The 18,888-nt window shown below is 62.2% G+C and overlaps 1 protein-coding gene across 4 annotated transcripts; it reads left to right on the top strand.

Moving 5' to 3' along the window:
- Positions 1–3,430: 3,430 nt before the first annotated feature.
- Positions 3,431–18,827, top strand: LOC104697815 (signal transducer and activator of transcription 5B). 4 transcript variants are annotated; one of them, XM_039565910.1, is made up of 19 exons: positions 3,431–3,488; positions 13,146–13,283; positions 13,402–13,558; positions 13,640–13,729; positions 13,879–14,053; positions 14,128–14,258; positions 14,371–14,522; positions 14,594–14,749; positions 14,829–15,008; positions 15,145–15,232; positions 15,333–15,455; positions 15,605–15,697; positions 15,834–16,040; positions 16,198–16,292; positions 16,359–16,489; positions 17,145–17,300; positions 17,520–17,571; positions 17,789–17,896; positions 17,964–18,827. In XM_039565910.1, exons 2-19 carry the CDS (start codon positions 13,156–13,158, stop codon positions 18,088–18,090), a joined length of 2,349 nt encoding a protein of 782 aa, XP_039421844.1. In that variant the 5' UTR covers positions 3,431–3,488; positions 13,146–13,155; the 3' UTR covers positions 18,091–18,827. The 4 variants fall into 4 exon arrangements, with proteins under 4 accessions (XP_039421844.1, XP_039421841.1, XP_039421842.1 ...); XM_039565907.1 differs by having other exon boundaries at positions 17,145–17,315; XM_039565908.1 differs by lacking the exon at positions 3,431–3,488 and adding an exon at positions 9,201–9,430 and having other exon boundaries at positions 17,145–17,315.
- Positions 18,828–18,888: the final 61 nt, after the last annotated feature.

Below are 18,888 nucleotides of genomic sequence, written 5' to 3'. Positions count from 1 at the left end.
GAGTCTTTGCCCAAGCAATGGCACTGCTTGGCTGCTGAGGCCAAGTGTTTGCTGGGTTGTTCCCAGCCATATCCAAGTGGTTGGAAGCAGAGGTTTCCTGTGGAAATTCTGCCTTGGACAAAATGTCGTTTCCGTTTTTTGCTGGAGCAGATCATCCTGTCCTACTGGCACTAGGCACCATCAGGCCGAGCCTGTGCCAGCGACGAGCTTCCCTGGTGCCCCCACTTTCCCCTGCCCATAGGCTGGCCGGGTTCTGGCAGGGTCTGTGCTGCTGCCCTGTCCCCTCGGCTGCTGGCCTCACTCTCCACAGGCTGGCTCTTGCACCAGCACCGGGGCTGGAACCCTGCAGGGCCCATCCGGACTGGTTCTCCAATGGGACCTTTGTGGGAAAACATGAATCTGTGACTAATATGGGGATTCATCTGGTTCACATTAGCTGGACTGGATTATCACGACAGGGTTTTGTGACCTCAGCACAGACCTGGGAGTGTGAGGGACCCAAAGCAGGGATGGGGTGGGTCTGGGCTCCCCTGTGAGACATCCTGCTTCCCAACAAGCAGGAGGGGATGGAGCTGAGGCTGTGTCTTGCCGGCAGGTGACAGTGGTTGGGTGTTTGTGCCTTGCCCAAGCCCTGCACCCTGCACATCCCAGGAGCAGCAGGGAGGGCTGGAGAGGAGCCTCGCATACAGGATGTGCCCGGAGGGCAGTAGCCAGAAGCATCAGGACCTCTCCAGAGCCACCTAAATAAATGTTTCCACTCCTGAGAAATAATTAAGACCCTTGAGATGCCACTTAGAGAGGAAGGCTGTTCTGCCTGCACTCTTTGCACTCCTGCTCCAAACACAGAGGTAATTTTCTCGGAAATCCATTACAAAGCTCCAGGCTCCCTCTGTCCCTGGAATGCACAGCGTCATTCGGCATCCTGCTGAGCTCATGCGAGGTGACCACGCGTCTGGCTGTGGTTCAGCCTGAATAATGCTCACCTTCCCAGAGGCTTCCCGAGACTTTCTGAGGACCAAAGAGAGCCAGGGCAGATCTAGGGCCGCTTTGGGGCAATGCTGGGGGAGAGATGGGGCAGAGCCAGGGGCAGCCTCTCCATCGGTCAGTGCTGCAGTCACAGTTCCTCTGTTCTTCTCCTCTGGAAAGGAAGAATTTCTCCTGGGTAACATCCCCACCAGCCAGCTCAGAGTTTTCCTTGGGACCTGGTGAAAACAAATTTGGATCGGACTGGATTGGATTTTATTGGATTCCATTTGCCTTCTCAGCATGGAGCACTCTCCACTTTCTCTCCCATCACTAATTTATTTTTCCTTTTTTTCCCCCTTTGTACCAGAAAGGGGAGGGAGAAGGGAGGGAAGTGAGAGGGAACTGAGGGTGTTTTGTGTACATCTTCCAGCTCTCCCAAGCACATGTGGCTGTGCAGGTCTCTGGCACAGGGAACGCTGTGTCCCCAGGATCCTCCAGGTACCCCTGGATCTGTGGTGCCCAGACAGAGCCCCAGCAGCCACAAACTTTGTGTGTGACCTTGATTCTCTGGCCTGAGCAGCCAGTGCCCGCCTGGCTGACTGCACCAATGGGTTATGTGGGCCAGGGATTGTGAAAGCCGCGTGTTCGCATGATGCAACTCACCAGAGCAAAAGTGTCCCAGCCAAGCAGGGTGGGCAGGCACCAGGGCCCTGCGCTGCGTTCTCCATTCCTTTTCTTTTGTCTCAGTGAATACAGACAGTGTGGGAGCTGCTGGCTTCACGTTGGATGCCTGTCCCTGCTTGCCAGGGTCCCAGCTCACCTCCCTGTGAGGTCTGGAGTGCCCCAGGAGCACTGGGAACCGCAGCCAGGGCTCTGCTGGCAGCAGCTCAGCAGCGATGTGTCAGCCTCTGCGCGTGAGATTCTCCTGAGCGGGTGAGCGCAGGCAGCAAAACATTTGGTGAGAGCTGGGGGCTGTTTGGGCTGGAGTCACTCATTCAGTCATTCACCAGAGCTGCTCCAGACACAGAGCAAGGCTGGCAAGTTGGAAAGCACCGTTTTGTGGCTGGTGTTTGCATGGAGCAGGTGCTGGGCTGGTGTCTGCCCAGCCCACGGGTATTTACCTCTTGGAAGTGTGAAGCTGGATGAGGCAGTGAGGAGCCTGAGCTGGAGCTGGAGGACTTCAACACAAAAGCAACAGATAAAAGCAGTAGAGAGGTGGGAACGTGAGGTTGTACTCTGACACAATGGCCAAGTGATTTGCAATTGCTGGTGCATCAGCTGTCGGAGAGCGATCCTGTTCCAGCGCTGGCACAAAGGAGAGACAAGCCCGTCCTTCCTGGATTCCCACCGGGGAAGGGTCACCTGTGCTTCTACCAGCCCAGGGCAGGACAGGGACCTGTGTTGGCTGAATTTCCCTCCGGAGTTTTTTCAGGCCACAGAAGATGAACTGGTAACGAAAGTGAAAGCCCAGGACATCCCATGCGGTGGGTGCGAGAGCGCTGGGGCAGAACGAGCACACCCAGTATTGCTTCCTGCCGCCGCCTCTGCCCATCACCGCACAGCAGCCACACCCCGGGGTGCCCATCACCCGGGGTACCCCGCTGCCCTGGGGCGTCAGTGCTGCCAGGAGTGGCAGCTGTGCAAGAACTCCTCAGGATGGTTTTCTTTTGGCCGCTGTCAACTTTCTCTGTATGAGCAACTGCAGAGGAGCTGGCAGTGCCTTGGATCTCCTCACAGCTTGCCGGGGACGTGGCAGCTTGGAAGAGGGGGATGCAGTGTCTTGTCCCAGCAGGTGCCTGAGGCTGCGGCAGCGCTGGGGATCTTGATCGTGCATGTGGCTGCAAAGTGTCAGCCCAGGCCTGCGGTGGGAAGGAGCACCGTGCAGCCACGGTTGCTTCACACAGAGGGCCCAGTGTCAGCACAAGGCAGCCTTGCAGCCATGTCTGTGGCCACCTGGTACTGATTTGGTCACTCCTGCTCCCAGAACCAAGGCTTGGTGCTGCTTTGGGCTTCCCCGGTACTTACTGCCAAATTCTGGTGCCGGTTTGTGTCCTGCCAAAGCTGCTGGTGTTGAAGCCTGAAGCTGTTTTGGATTCTGCCCGTGCCTGGTGGTAGTGCCACTACTCACTTATGACACCCTGTGCCATTACCTTGTGCTGGTGCTGGTACTGGTGGCGTTAACCCGTGCTGGTGCCCGGTACCGTCACCCAGTGCCACTGCCTGATGCCATTTTCCAGTGCCTGGTCCCAGCACTGTTGCCCGATGCCCAGTGCCGTCACTCAGTGCCATTACCTGGTGCTGTAACGCAGAGCCTGGTACCGCTCCCGTTACCCGGTGCCGTTCCCGGTGCTGGTGGGGGCGGGCGGGGGCGGAGCCGTGGGGGGGGCGGGGCCGCGCGGGCCGGGCCGGGGCGCGGCGGGGGCAGAGCGGCGGCGGAGCGGAGCGCCGGGAGCCGCCGGGAGCCGCCGGAGCCGCCGGGAGCCGCGGGAACAGCGGAGCCGCAGCCGCCGCCGCGGCCGCAGGTGGGCGCGGGCGCGGAGCCGCCATCGCCTCCGGGACCGGACAGGACCGGATCAGACCGGGCCAGGCGGGCCGGGACCCCGTCCGCCTTCCGCGGCAGGGCCGGGCAGGGTGCGGCGGGGCCGGGGCTCGGGGCGGTCCGGTCCGCTCCGCGCTGTGGGTGTTTCGTAACCCCGGGTGGGCGCAGCCCAGCCGGGCGCGGGCTCGGCGGGGGCCCGGCTGGGCCCGCGGGCCCCTGGGCGGGCGGAGGCGACGAGTGGGGCCGCTCCGAGGGGGCGGCGGGTACGTCCCGGGCCCGTCCTGGAGCCGCGGCGCATCCCGGGGCGGGGGCGCTCCTCGCTCGGCGGAGCGGGGCCGGTTTTCGCACGCGGGCCCCGCCGGAGCGGCGGCCGCGGAGGGCGACTCCGAGTCCCGCTCCCGGGCCGAGGGGAGGATCCGGGACAGCGCGAGGCGTCCCGTGCAGTGACGGGGGGGTCCCGCCGCAGGCAGCACACAGGACAGGGGTGGCGGGAGTGGGAGCCCCGTTGCTGTCGGTGGGACACGCGGCTCCGCGCCGCGGCGCGGGTGGGATCGGTCCCCGGCGGGAGCGGCGACACCGCGGGGACCGCAGCACCCAGTGGCCTTTCACCCAGCTCGGGCGCGGCCGGTGACTGGGAGCCCGCAGGAGCCGCGGCCACCTGTCCAGCGGGATACGGAGCTGTCAGGGCTCCGTGCCCGACCAGCCCCGGGCTCGTGCCAGGCCGGCCCCGGGCAGCTCCTGCCGAGCGGCTCCAGGGCTCCAGTGCTCCGCTCGCACCGGCACTGCTGAGCGCGCCCCGAGCTGCTGGCGCGGTGACACCGCTGATGGCACCTCTGTGGTGCCGGGCCGGGGCTGTCGGCTCGTTCAAGTCTCCGTGCGCCGTGCTGGGCACCCCGTGGCACAGGGGACAGGCGGTGACCAGCAGCAGTTTGGTCGCAGTGTCTGGGGCGCGTTGCATAGGGGAGACAGGGCTGGGCTCAGGGCAGCTACGCGTGGTTTGCCCATAGCAGGGGCATGGCACACGATGTCTCTTTGGTGCGCTTGGTTAGAGCAGGACATTCCTGGTTGCAGGCTGTCTCACTGTGCTGGCTGCCTACGGCCCTGCAGTGCTCGTGCCTGTGCCAGAGCAGTGTGAACCCCAGCAGTGGCATGCGTGGGGGCACTTAGTGCGGGCACCATGAGGTGCTCTGCAGAGCCTGACCACTGCCGTGAGCACCGGGAACCAGCCCTCCACGGTGGGAGCTCTCCCCTCTGGGTCCTGACTCCTGGCCCAGGCCCTTGTGCTCCTGAAGCCATCAGGATCGGAGCCTGACCTGATGTGGTTCCGAGGTGCTGGATGTGAGGATGGAGACTGTCTCCCTGGGTTTTAGAACAGTTCCTGGGGAGCTGCTCATTCGTGGGGCTGGAGAGGGCTGTGCTGTGTTGTGGGTGCAGCATGAGGAGGAGGAGGAGCTCTGGTGTGGGCTGAGAGGTGCCAACAGCCTATGCACGGGGGCACAGGAGAGCTGGGCTGGGAGCAGGGTGTGACAGGTGGCTGTCACCCACTCTGTGTTTTGTGGCACTTTGACAGAGCCCTGCTTCGGGGGTGCTGGGCCCCTACAGTTGCCACTAGAGCCACCTCACCAGGTCTGCTGCACCTGCCTTGTGCCAAGGCCAGTGCTTTGGGGCAGGATTAGGGGTACTGTCATCACACAGGGAGGTGCAGTTGGGGATGCTTAGCACAGGGCACACAGAGCCTCTGGAGGGACCTTCCCCTCTCGCTGCAGGGGAAGTGCTGACTCCAAAGTGACTGTGAAGGGTTCACCATGGGGTTTCCCAGCTCTCTCTCGAGTGATAGCAAAACTCAGATACCCTGCTTGCAAAAAATCCCTGCTCCCTGCACTCCTCTATGCTGTGGGCGGCGAGTGGTGACTGCGTTGGGCCGAGTACAGTGAAGCGGCCTCATCAGCTGGGAAATGACTTTCTAGTTTGCAAGGAATGACTGTGAGCAAGGCTGCACTCGATGGGCTTCGTGACAGGCCTGGGGAGCCCAAGCATAGTGGGATGGCAGGAAGGGCGAGTGGAACCTCCCTGCCATCAGCATCCCCTGGGTACCTGTGCTGGAGGCTGTGTCCCTCTGCCTGCCCGGCTGCGGTGACTCTCAGTGTCCCACACACTCTGTGAGTGCTGCCCTTGGAGCAGCCTCTGCAGGGAAGCCAGGGCATGGCCAGGGTTAGGGTTAGGGTTAGGGTTAGGGTCCCCACCTTGCCAGGACAGGTCAGGACTCGGCTCTGCGGCCATGCAGGCAGCTCCAGCCTGGGAGGCTCTGCTGGCTCTGGGGCTCCGGCATGCTCCGGGAGAAGTAGCCTCGACAGCTGTAATGTTTCTGTGGCATGCCTTTCCTTTCATGGGGTGTCTATTTTGCAACCCCCAAGTGTTTTGATCCTGGGAGGAAGGGGGCGGGGGTGTTTACCCTGGCACCGCGTGGCTGGTGCAGGGATCCAAGTGGCGCTGGGCATGCCTGAATTTCACATGCAGCAACAGTTCTAGCAACATCTGCTGGCTGATAAAAGGTAGGCTGCTGCACGCCGCTGCTCCCGCCGCGTTGGGAAACGTCGAGGGGGAGGCACACTCTGAACACGGCTTCCTGGCCGATAGGGCTGAGCTGACTTGCTGATAAAGCAGAATCCACCCATCTGGCTGCACCAGAGGGGCCAGGAACACGGGCTCCTCACAGGCGTTTCATGCCCAGTGCTTCCCTGAGTGCCAGCTCCTGCTTCCCACTGTACCAGGAATAATGTGCTGCCGGGCTAGGACAGCCACAGCGGCGTAGCTGGACCACAGCACAGTCACAACCCATTCCCAGTTCAAACAGTCACTGGTGAGTTTTGCAATCTCCATTTTCAGTGTAACTTTGTGTTATGAGCTGGTTTATAGCACAGCTCTGCTGGCAGGGAACTGGGAAAAAGGCTGGTGCTGGAGAACCACTGCCTCAAAGAGGCAGAGCAGTGTCAACCCAGCTCTGCCCACCACGTGCTGGGTGCTCATTCTGTCTGGCCTCTCATCCCTATCACTCAATGGCCCTGCAAAGCCTTTAGCAGAGGAAGAGGCCGCTCTTGCTGGCAGTTCTGAGTCCTCGCACCAGCAGGAACCGCTGTAAAATGATCTTTGTCCTCTCTGGTGTGAACACCCGACCCTGGTGCTGTTGGGCTGTGGGCCCAGGGGTGCAGCTTCTCTGGCCCTGCTTGTGGAGATGCTGCGGTGAGGCTTACGGTGCAGCTCAGGAGCAGGGCTTCTGCTGCTGCTTCAGGGGCTGCGAAGCTCATCCCACCTGGGCATGTTTGTGTGTGTATGCACGCTGTGCTTCACCTTTCTCTGGGTCTGACTGAGAATTTTGTTGCGCAAACCATTGTTTTTTTTGTTGTTTTATTCTCTGTCTGACTCTATCCCTCTCCTGCCAGCATCCCTGGGTGTCTGTGTATCCCCTCTTCCAAAGGCAAGGCTTTTTCCCTCTCCATCCTGTTCCACTGACTTGGTGTGAGACCATCTCTGTGTGTGGAGCTGCTGCAGCTGCTGGGAATGAACTCTGGGAGTGCGGTGGGGGGATGTGGGAGCTGCTCTGGCATCCCTCTGGCTCTCCCTGCTCACCAGACATCCAAAAGCCTGTGCTGTGCCAGCTGGGCTGGCCCTGCAGGACAGCCATTCCAGGGGTGAGGGGACTCCTGCACCATCTCCCTAGCCCCAAGGAGAGCTGGATCATGGTGTCGATCAGAGGGGATGGATGCAGCCAGAGCAGTGCAGTTGGTGCCTGTGCTGCCCACATCTTCCCCAGCCCACCTGGGTCCTGCCCAGCAAATCCACTCTGGCTGAGGCTGGATTAGTGCTATTGTGTGTGCTCGCTGGAGCGTGGCAGAGAAAATGAAATTGTGTCTCCAGACCCCAATCGGGACTAATTCGATGCTGAAATGAGCTTAATCCTCAGGTCCTTCACCCAGCCTGTCCCTCCTGGGCTGGTGGAGATCTGAGCAGGGATTAGCACCGAGCCAGGGACTGTGCTGGATTTGGCCTCGGTGTAGGGGGCTTGCACAGAACCTGTGGGACCCCAGGGCTGTGCTCTCAGCGTGGCATTCCAGGGACTTGGAGCTGGTCATTATTAGCGCGGAGGGAAAATCCCTTCCTTGAGTGCCCTGGCATAGGACAGCTGCACATCCCTGCCCAGGCAAGGGCCGGAGTCTGCCCAGGCTGGGATGCTGCAAGTGGTCAGTGGCTCTGTGTCTGCCCTGGGATTCCCCCACCAAGCGAGGGGAAGCCCCAGGACCCTGAGATGTGGGAGCTGGCAACTCCCTGCTGTGCCAGTCCCAAAGCCAGTTAATTCAGCTGCTTGGCCCCAGGGAGCCAGGAGTAATTAAAGCTCTGCCCAGCCTCTCTAATCCTGTCTGGGGGTTTATGGTGGGGGCAGCACCAGTGCTGGCAGGGACTGGGCTCCCCATGGTGGATGTCCTGCTGAGCCACACTGGACTTGTGCCCATGGGGCTGGTTGGGCGCTGGGCTCTGCCAAGCTGGCTGCACCATGTGCCCTGCACAATGCTGGTCCTGCTACATGCTCAGTGTCTGGAGGAATCCCACTGGTGCCAGGGCAGCGCCCGTATCTGGCTGTGGCTGCCCCAGGATGGCTTTTGGTGCACTGAGGTTTTCTCGAGGTTCCAGCCGTTGGATTCAAGGGATTTTGCTGGGTATTTTGGTGGTTTTGGTTTGACACAGGTTTCTGGGCCTCTCTGATTGGAAGAAGAAATCCGAAGTGAGGAGAAAAACCTTTCCCAAGGGTGGCGAGTGCTGGCAGGCACAGAGCCTCCCATGGCATGAGATGAGCTGTCGGCAGCCCCCAGAACTGATGCCGGCACCAGTCCCTGGCTGGGGCATCTCTGCCTGTGTGGGGCTGGTGTCCCCTCTGGGCAGCATCAGGTCATGCGTGCAGTTTCCTTGTTTCTGTAATGGTGTGAATGCTCTGTTTTTGGCTCCCAGAGTTGCTGGGACACCGGGACAGTCCTGGTGCTACTGGTTCCGGCTCTGCCTACTGGCTGTGGGGCCTGTCGGTGCTGCCCTTTGGGGGCACGTTGGATTACCAGAGCCAGCCATCCTCTTTCATGAGTGTCATGGTGCCTGGCCCCAGATGTTTCCAGCGTGGGCTGAGTGGTTCAGCTGCCTCCTCCCCGATGCTGCCAGGGCGAAGCCATCAGTTGCTGCCACTTTCTGTGGGAGACAAACAAACCCCATCAAAGCACGGAGCTTCTAGAAGGAGCTCGCTCCTGTGCGGGTGGGCGCTGCCGCCTCCCAGCCAGAGCTGGAAACCACAGGCCAGTGTAAAACACGCGAGCAGCCCTGGGCCCTCTGTGCCGGCTCCACTGTCTGCTGGTGCCACCAGCCCTGGCCGCACCTCTGAGCAGGGCTGGGGGCTGCTCACCAGCACCCTGGTGTTCCCGGTTCGGGCTCTGCTCCGGGGCCGTGCGCTGGGGGTGTGAGTGAAGCTGCGGGGTGCAGGTGAGTGGTCCCATCTCCCTCCGTGCCAAACTCCTGTATGGGTGCCTGGGGTGCCATCCCTGGCTCTCAGCCAGCCACGGGGGCTCAGTGCCACTGACCTGCTGAGGACAGAGGCTGTGCCTGCTCTGGCACCGGGGAGGTGTGAGGGGCCGAGGGGGAGTGTCCCGGCCCCGCTGCCCGGCGCGCCCCGCAGCTGCCGTGGCAGAGGTGCTGCCAGCAGTCGGGGGCAGGCTATCCCGCGCAGGCAGCTGACATTTTGGAAGGAAATAGCTGCTCTCCGCTCCTTCCTGTAGTGCGCAGCCAGCGAAACGGCCGCCCGGGAGCCCGGCTGTGCCCGCCTAGAGCCGCAGCCGGGCTGTCCTGGGGCCGGACACCAGAGCGGCGGGGGCAGAGCGGGGCCTGAGCCCGGTGAGTGCGGCCGCAGGACGGGGCACTCCCCGCCAGGCTCCGGGGGGACCCTGGCGTGAGCTGGGGCGGACACGGGGCCGCTGTGGGCGGAGGGGTGGGTGTCTGTACTGAGGTAACCGGAGCCCTTCGCTGTGCCCAGCGGCCGCTCCCGGCTGTCATTCCCACCGTGCCTGGGGCCCGTCTGGGGGCCGGACCTTGCCCCGGAGGGATCTTGCTTGGGGCCGCCCACCTTGGAGGGCTGCAGGACACCTTTCCCCCGGGCCTGCCTGTGGCAGGAGCAGCGCTGGCTGGGGCAGCACCGGAGCCCCTCGGCAGCACCACCGCCGGGTGCAGGGTCCGGCCCTGCGGCCACAAGCGAGGCCGGCTCTGACCTGGAAGCGATCGCGGGCTCCCGGAGGTGCCGAGAAACCACGTGTCCGTGTTTACTGCGGCGGGCGCAGGGCCGCTGCCGCCGGAGCCCAGCGCCGCGCCCCTGCCCCGGGAAGACACCGCTGCGGAGAGCCCCGGGCTGCGAGCACCGGGCCAAGGGCAGTGCGGGGGCCGCCGCGGCGGAGGGACTGCGTGGGTCCGGCGCGGAAGTGGGGCGGGGGGGTTACAGCCAGAGCCCTTTGCTGTTGTCCCCCCAGGCTTTTGCCTGGCCCTTGGCCCCTGCCTGGCCCTTCAGAGCATGGGTCTGGGCAAGAGGCTGCTGTCGGGGGCTGTGCCAGCACCAGGGCAGGGGTGTCCTTCTCGTCAGGAGGTCCTCGGGCTGGCTGTGTGAATGGGAGCGTCCCTCTGCTGATTGCAGTGAGCATCCCGTGGAGAGCGTGCTGCGGCCCCGGGGTAGCTGCTGCCTGTGTTTGGATTTTGCCCATGGCACGTGGGAAGGTGCTACTGCCGGCCTCACCCTGTGAGGCATTTCCCTCCTTTTGTCTGTCCACGGATGTGCTCTGGCTCTCCTGCAGCTCGGGACTTGTTGCTGGTGCCTGCTGCCACTGTGGCTGCGACCCTTCCCCAGTGTGGTCGAATCAGTCCCCTGGTTGCCCTCAGCCCCAGCGGAGCTGCCACCTCTCCCCACCCTCGTGCCCACCCTCTCCTGTGCTGCTGCCTCTGGCCTTCTGAGTGCTCCTTTCGAGTGGGTTTCTCCTGGTTTGCATTGGGCTTGGCAGTGCTTCCCCATCAGCAGTGGGCAGTGAGGCTGTAAGAGGCAGAAGCAATGACTGCTGGCATCTCCCTCCCTCCGCTCCGTCCTTGCGATGCTGGGGTCCCTCCCCACAGCTCTGGGGTCTGTCTCCTCAGCAGTGGTCCTACCCCGGGAAGCTGCCGCCTGTGCTGCTTCACAGGCCATAAGTCTCCGGCTAGCATGTTGCTGTGGCTTGTCAAGTGCTGCTGGTTAACCGAGCTGCAGTGACGGGTGGGTTCCAGCTCGCTGCCAGTGAGTAAATGCAAAGTAGCCTAAACCACTACAATTATCAGCCTCTTGCAGTTGTTGGAGTGCGCACAGGGCTGGCGGCTGCCGTGCATGGCTGACCCGTGGCAGTGCTTGAGGCTGCAGTGGCCCTGCTGGGGCTGGTGGGCTGGAGGTCACACTGGGGTGGGTGAATGTCCCTGGACATGGGGGTGAATCCGGGGCTCCCATCCCTTGGGCAGCTGGTGGTGCCACCGAGGAGTGTGGTGCTGGAAAGTGATGCTGGGCATGGTCCAAGCCAGGGCAGTGGCTGCCAGCAGCAGCCAGGTGCAGGAGGCAGGGCTGCCTGGAAAGGCTGGCAGTGGCAGCTCTAGTTGTACGGTGGGACCATGGAGCTGCCGCTTGTGCTGAAACGGAGCTGCTGCCCCAGCCATGCTGAGTCTCAGGGCCAAAAGTTTGCCCATGGCAGGTGGCACTGGTCACTTGTGCTGGGGTGGTCAGGGTACCCTGCAGCCCATGGGGAGGTTTGGTTTGTACACAGGGGAGACACAGAGACAAAAATGAGGTGCCTGGAGAAATTGCATGTCCTGCTGCATTGACAATGTCCGTGGGGGTTGTGCCCAAGCCTGGTGCAAATGATGTTTTGGGACACACACAGGTGAGCTCTGCCACTGTCAGCCACTGCACAGCCCCTTGTAGAGGCGGATGTGACACTGGTGCTCCTGCTCCCAGGCTGGCACCGGCCAAATGCGGTGCCTGCTGGCTCACCACAGAGCAGCCAGAGACTCGTTGCTTAACAACATGCTGGAGTGGAGTAGGAAGTGTTTTGTCACTGTGAGATGGGAAGAGATCACCATTTTATCAACAGGCAGGGCAGTGTCTGTTTGTTCTATGTCCATGCAGATGTCCCCACAGCACTGGGTCGCTTTGTGGTGCAGTGGCACTGGCATGGCCACTCTTGGCTCTGCCCCTTATCAAGCATCCGCAATTTCCAACAGCAGCGTGTCCTGCTGTCGGCCATCCCACCTTCCCTTTCCTCCTTGCCAGTGTTCTTCTGCCTCCCCAGGCCCCTCCTTGCCAGCAGCATTTCCAACTTGGTGATTTCTGTGAATGTGGAAATGTTCCTCCCTTTTATAGGGGAAAAATTCATTTTTAGCCAACTCTGGGTTATTGTTCCTCTTCCTGTTCAGGGGTGGGTGTGCCTGTCTCAGGGGCTCTGGCTGTGGCTGCTCCACTTGGACCCCCTGCCATTGTCCCCCAGCATGTGCCCCTGACCGTATGACAGCACCAGCTCTTTTGGAGCCCTGTGGGCCACTGGGTATTTCTGAGGCCAAACAAAATGCTTTGGGTAGGGGGGGAAGCACAGCCCCCACTGGCTCAGTCCCTCTGCTTGTCACCAGCCAGTGCAGTGATCAGGTCCTGGCCTGGTCACCCGGCCTTGGGACACATCCAAGGCCTCACACCCCTGCCTGGCCCCTCTGTGTGGTGCCAAATCCCAGGTGGTTTGGGTGTGAATGTATCTAAATGCTCTTTACTGCTGCCTCCTCACTCAGGGGGACCTTGAGCCCCCCAGGCCCTCCTGTGTCACTCACCATCATATCACCCCCACACTCTCAACTGCAGGTTGTTTCTCCAGCCCCCTCAAGCCACAGGTGACTGCCCAGGGGACACACTGGATTTTAGTAGACGTGCTGTCCCATCCCCACAATCTCATCCCTGCCTGCCCCTGGGGGAGCCAAGGCTGTGTGATGGGTGGAATCCCTGCTTGGAGCCAGAGCTGCCCCAAAACTGCTTGGGAAAGTCCGTGCGGCTCCACCAGGACATGGGGCACACAGTGGCCCTGGGACTGGGGACTCGTCAGGGACTGTGGTGCCACGTGGGCTCTTGGGGCTGGGGCTGTTTCTGCCTGTTGGCGCTGCCAGGGTGTGGGCAGGAGCGGGGTGAGCGCAGGGGGGGCCTCTGCTCTGCGTCACCCTGGATTTCTGGCCAGCCCTTCCTCCCCCTGGCCTGTTTCCTCATTTGCGTGGCCAGCAATGGCTGCGATCCCGTGGTGCAGTGAGGGGAAATGAGAACCATGTGGAGAGGCCGCGCAGAGGCACGTCCCTGGACCCGGGCACCCCCAGGGCTGTTCCTAGAAAAGAGGGGGTGACTCAGAGCCAGGGTCCCCTGCCCCCGCATGCCCTTTCTTTCAGCAGCTGGAGACAGCACTGGCAGCACCAAACACTCCGGACACTCTTGCAGAGGGTGTGGGGACGGCTGGGGCCAGACCCCTTGCAGCACAGTGCCTGCCTGTCTCCCACAGGTGCCCTGACCGCCTGTCTCCTGCAGGTGCTGAGCCATGGCCGTGTGGATCCAGGCCCAGCAGCTCCAGGGTGAAGCCCTGCGGCAGATGCAGGCACTCTATGGGCAGCACTTCCCTATCGAGGTGCGGCACTACCTGTCGCAGTGGATCGAGAGCCAGGCATGGTAGGTCAGGGTGTCCTGTTCCTGGGGGGGTGCTGGGCTTGGCAGGGGCTGCCCCAGGGGTACCGGTGGGTGCTCTCCCCTGCCAGGCTGCCCTGACACCGCTCCGCTCCTCACGCAGGGACTCCATCGACCTTGACAACCCCCAGGAGAATGTGAAGGCGACACAGCTTCTGGAGGGGCTGATCCAGGAGCTGCAGAAGAAAGCAGACCACCAAGTGGGTGAGGACGGCTTCCTGCTGAAGATCAAGCTGGGGCACTACGCCACGCAGCTGCAGGCAAGTGGGGGGCTGTGGGCAGGGATGCGAGGCCAGGGGGTCCCTGCCCTGAGCCTGGCTCAGGCAGTGCTCTCCCCACAGAACACGTATGACCGATGCCCCATGGAGCTGGTGCGCTGCATCCGGCACATCCTCTACCACGAGCAGCGGCTGGTGCGGGAGGCGAACAATGTGAGTGGGGGCTAGAAGGGGTGAGGGAAGGGGTTCCACAGAGCTGGGGGGACACTCGGGGCTCTCCTCTGTGATGATGGGAGCAGCCCTGAGGCAGGGAATGGGGAGGGTGCCCTCACTGTGCTGAGTGCACCCTGTGCCCCGTGCAGAGCCCTTCCCCAACCGGGTCCCTGGTGGACGCCATGTCCCAGAAGCACCTGCAGATCAACCAGACCTTCGAGGAGCTGCGGCTCATCACACAGGACTCAGAGAATGAGCTCAAAAAGCTGCAGCAGACACAGGAATACTTCATCATCCAGTACCAGGAGAACATGCGCCTCCAAGGTGGGTGGGGGGCCGAGGGGTGTGGGCCTGGGGTGCTGACAGGACCAGCCCTAACACCATGCCGTGTCCCCCAGCCCAGTTCTCCCAGCTCTCCCAGCTGGGCCCCCAGGAGCGCATGTCGCGAGAGACGACGCTGCAGCAGAAGAAGGCATCGCTGGAGGCCTGGCTGCACCGTGAGGCCCAGACACTACAGCAGTACCGCGTGGTGAGTGGTGCCGCCTGGTTCCCCATGATGCTGTCCTCTGCTCCCCATGATGCTGTCCCCATGATGCCCTGTGACACTGTCCCTGCACCCCTGATGTTGCCCCACCTCGCAGGACCTGGCTGAGAAGCACCAGAAGACGCTGCAGCTGCTGCGCAAGCAGCAAACAACCATCCTGGATGATGAGCTGATCCAGTGGAAGCGTCGGCAGCAGCTGGCGGGGAACGGGGGCCCACCCGAGGGCACTTTGGATGTGCTGCAGACCTGGTGAGTGCCCAGTGGGGTGGGATGGGATGGGGTGCTGAGCCCCAGTATGTGCTGAGCCCTGTTCCCCCCAGGTGTGAGAAGCTGGCAGAGATCATCTGGCAGAACCGGCAGCAGATCCGCCGTGCCGAGCACCTGTGCCAGCAGCTGCCGATCCCAGGCCCAGTGGAGGAGATGCTGTCAGAGCTGAACGGCACCATCACCGACATCATCTCTGCCCTGGTCACCAGGTACAAGTTGGGCCCAGCTGGGTGGGGGGCTGGGTTGGCCCTGCCCCTCCCACCCCCCCTGATCCCCCTGTCCCTCCAGCACCTTCATCATCGAGAAGCAGCCCCCCCAGGTGCTGAAGACACAGACCAAGTTTGCAGCTACCGTGCGGCTCCTGGTGGGGGGGAAGCTGAATGTGCACATGAATCCCCCCCAAGTGAAGGCCACCATCATCAGCGAGCAGCAAGCCAAGGCCCTGCTGAAAAATGAGAGCACCCGCAAGTAATGCCGGGGGCTGGGGGTGTGTGGTGGGGGCTGCCGAGGGCAGTGGGGAGCAGGGCGTGGGGGGTGAGGGGGGCTGCACTTCACACGGCTCCCAGTCCCGGTGGTCCCCTGACTCGGTGCATTCTCATGGCAGTGAGAGCAGCGGGGAGATCCTCAACAACTGCTGCGTGATGGAGTATCACCAGGCCACCGGGACGCTCAGCGCCCACTTCCGCAACATGGTGAGTGCCCCTGGTTCCCACTCATGTCCCCTTGTGTCCCTCTGCGTTCACCCCGGTGTCCCCATCTATTCCTCCGTGCTCACCCCTTGCGTCCCTGCAGTCCCTGAAGCGGATCAAGCGCTCGGATCGCCGTGGGGCTGAGTCAGTGACAGAGGAGAAATTCACCATCCTCTTTGAGTCGCAGTTCAGTGTTGGTGGGAATGAGCTGGTCTTCCAGGTGAAGGTAAAACCACGATGTCCCTTCTGCAGGCCCTAGGCGAGCCATGGGCACTCTGCCCACAGGAATGGGGCTGGGCTGGGGCTACGTGGGTGCCCATGGGTGATGCTCCCTTGGTGCCCCACAGCCCATTCCGGTCTCCTTCCTCTCGGCAGACACTGTCCCTGCCTGTGGTGGTGATTGTGCATGGGAGCCAGGACAACAACGCCACGGCCACTGTGCTTTGGGACAATGCCTTTGCCGAGCCTGTGAGTGCCAGTGGCATGTGGGGCAGGACAGGCCCCATTTGCCCTGAGAGGGTGTGGGAGTAGGGCTCAGCCTCCCAGTGGGACATGCCTGGAGGCATCAGGGAGAGCTGATGCTGACCATGCTCTCTGCCCCCAGGGCCGTGTGCCCTTCGCTGTGCCCGACAAGGTGCAATGGCCACAGCTCTGCGAGGCGCTCAACATGAAGTTCAAGGCAGAGGTGCAGAGCAGCCGTGGGCTGACCAAGGAGAACCTGGTGTTCCTGGCACAAAAGCTCTTCAACAGCACCAGCTCCCACCTGGAGGACTACAGCAGTACCACAGTGTCCTGGTCCCAGTTCAACCGGGTAAGCGGCCTGGGCTCTGTCCGGAGCACCCCAGTGCTGGGGGACTGGATGGGACATATCCACCTGGGGGTCCCCGAGTCTCTGCTGCTGTGCCAATATCTGTGCTGTGTAACAGAGGCTGGCGATAGGAGTGCTCACTTTCTGGGGATTTCAACAGGAAAACCTGCCTGGGAGGAATTACACCTTCTGGCAGTGGTTTGATGGGGTCATGGAGGTGCTGAAGAAGCATTTGAAGCCGCACTGGAATGACGGGTAAGAGCCGCCCTGCCCTGTGCTGCCTGGCCTGAGCCCCAAGCCCTGACGCCCTACTCTGCCTAGGGCCATCCTGGGCTTCGTCAACAAGCAGCAGGCGCACGACCTGCTCATCAACAAGCCCGACGGGACCTTCCTTCTGCGCTTCAGCGACTCGGAGATCGGTGGCATCACCATTGCCTGGAAGTTCGACTCCTGTGAGTGTGCGCCAGGCGCTGGCATCCCTGGACCGAGTATCCCTGTCCCCAGCCTGGGGCTCGGCCATCTCATGCCCATGGGGTTTTGGTGCTGCCACGGCAGGCACGCTGGAGCCATCCTCAGGAAAGAGGCGAGCGCAAGAGCCCCCAGAATGCCTTGGCTGTCCCTTGGGGAGCAGCGCTGCCCTCGCTCACTGTGGCTGTGTCAGTGGGGAGGAGGGAGCAGGCTGAACCCTCTGACCCAGCCCTGGGGACTGATGTGGACTGTACGAAATCCAGTGACTCGGTGGTGCTCCCCAGTGCAGGGGTTTTCAGGGGTGGCCTGACCCCATGCAGGAGTCTGCTTGTTCATGAAAGCATCCTTCGGAGGGTTGTGTGGCTGAGAAGCACCATGGTGCCCCACAGAGCCCCATGGTTGGGGAACCGGCCCCTGACATGTCAGGATGAGGCCAGACCTGCCTTGGCTTCACTGTGTCTCCTACCTTATCCCATTTTCTGGCAATCTGTGCTTTATCCTCAACTGTTGCTGGGGGAGGGATGCAGTGTGGGACGTGCTGTTTGCTGCTTAATGTGACCTCGCAGCCCATGTCCAGAGCAGGGCCAGGAGCTGCTGCAAACTCTGGGAGTCACCGTGGTCCTTGCTCTTGTCTTGCAGCTGAGAGGATGTTCTGGAACCTGATGCCTTTCACCACCAGGGACTTCTCCATCCGCTCCTTGGCTGACCGCCTCGGGGATCTCAGTTACCTCATCTACGTGTTCCCCGACCGGCCCAAGGATGAGGTGTTCTCCAAGTACTACACGCCGGTTCTCTGTGAGTCCACGCCAGGTAGCGCTGTCCCTTCACCCCACCTGTGTCCCCTCCTTTGTGCATCCAGCCGGGATGGAGCTGGTGTTCTCAGCATCCCCCCACCCCGGGGCCACACCGGCCCCACAGGGGTTCTGCATCTGGCCACACGTGAGCCCCCAGCGCTGCCCGGGGTCGTGGCATGTGCTGGAGCTTGGGGCCTCAGTGCTGCCTCCTTCTCTCTAGCTAAAGCTGTGGATGGATACGTGAAGCCACAGATCAAGCAAGTGGTGCCAGAGTAAGTGTGACCCCGAAGGCAGATCCTGGGCAGTGGTTCCCATGGGTTCCCAGTGTTGAATTGGCTGGGTTGGGCGGCAGCCCAGGGCACTGAGGAGCTCAGGTCTGGTGCCACTGATGGCCACATTGGTGCTGAGCCTTGGGAGACACCTTGGCAACTTCACCCCCGGGGCACCCATCCTGTCCCGTGACAGTGCTCATGAGACCCATCCCCACAGGTTTGTCAATGCATCAGGTGATTCTGCCCCTGGAGGGGCCACCTACATGGACCAGGCACCCTCACCTGCCGTCTGCTCCCAGCCTCATTACAACATGTACACCCAGAAGTAGGTATCACACCCCCGTCCCTGTCCTGCTGCAGCTGGTCCCCCCCTCACCGCCTGCCTCCCACAGCCCCGACCCTGTGCTGGACCCCGAGGGTGATTTTGACCTGGATGACACGATTGATGTGGCGAGGCACGTGGAGGAGCTGCTGCGGCGCCCCGTGGACAGTCAGTGGATCCCCCACGCCCAGTCGTGACAGGCAGGCGCCTGGTCCCTTGCCCCTGGCCCCGGCGCTGCGGGGACTGTGCTGTGTTCGTGTCTCTGTGCCAGGGGACAGCGGGTGGGCCCTGCCCCCAGGATTTGCTCTGTGCTGCCCCGAAACACAGGCTGGCGTCCAGCTCTTTGGTGTTTATGCCCTTGTATAAACGGCAGCGGATTTGTCGCATGGTTTTCCTGTATGTTCCTTTTAAGAGGCCCAGCTTCGGCTTTCCGCTTCTGCCAGCACTGGCCCTGCAGCCCCGCATTCCCCCGAGGGGCTGCCGGGGCGGGGGCCGCCAGCCCGGCCTCAGGTTTGCTTTCGCAGTCGTCACTAAGAATGTACATGTCGCCTTCTTGTTCTCTCCCGCGGCTCTGTTCCCCGGGGTGCGTGAGGGCAGAGGGCAGAGGGGGGGTTCGGCCAGGGCTCCCCCAGCCCGTGCTGGTGCTCTGCTCCACAGTGGCAGGGTCCCTGGACCTCATCTTCTCCTCTGCCCCCAAGGATGCAGGAGCCCCTCCAGCTCCCGGCCTCGGTGTCCCCTCTGGAGCCGGTGCAGCATGAGGGTGGCAGGGTGCAAGGGCACCCAGCGAGGGCAGTCGGGTGGGCAGGGGTTTGGGGAAGCGGAGCCCTCTGCCCCTCGCCTCTCTCCTCGCCTGGGCGGGAAACTCTGGGGTCCTGGCCATGTTATTTTTCTATCACAGAGTAAATAAAGCACGGAATATTTTTGTAACACAAAAGTTCTGGGTGTCACGTGTGTCTTGGGACAAAGGCGGGGTCCTCCGGGAAGCTCCTCATCTC

Source organism: Corvus cornix, chromosome 27, assembly GCF_000738735.6.
Source record: "Corvus cornix cornix isolate S_Up_H32 chromosome 27, ASM73873v5, whole genome shotgun sequence".
NCBI lineage: Eukaryota > Metazoa > Chordata > Aves > Passeriformes > Corvidae > Corvus > Corvus cornix.
The sequence above is the reverse complement of the archived record's forward strand: the minus strand, read 5'-3'. Positions and strand labels throughout refer to the sequence as shown.

Excerpts from the sequence above, each read along its gene's own strand:
- LOC104697815 (XM_039565907.1), top strand. The coding sequence starts at position 13,156 with ATGGCCGTGTGGATCCAGGCCCAGCAGCTCCAGGGTGAAGCCCTGCGG. Across the intron at positions 13,284-13,401 it reads TGGATCGAGAGCCAGGCATG|GGACTCCATCGACCTTGACA; the intron begins GTAGGTCAGGGT and ends CTCCTCACGCAG. Across the intron at positions 13,730-13,878 it reads TGGTGCGGGAGGCGAACAAT|AGCCCTTCCCCAACCGGGTC; the intron begins GTGAGTGGGGGC and ends TGCCCCGTGCAG.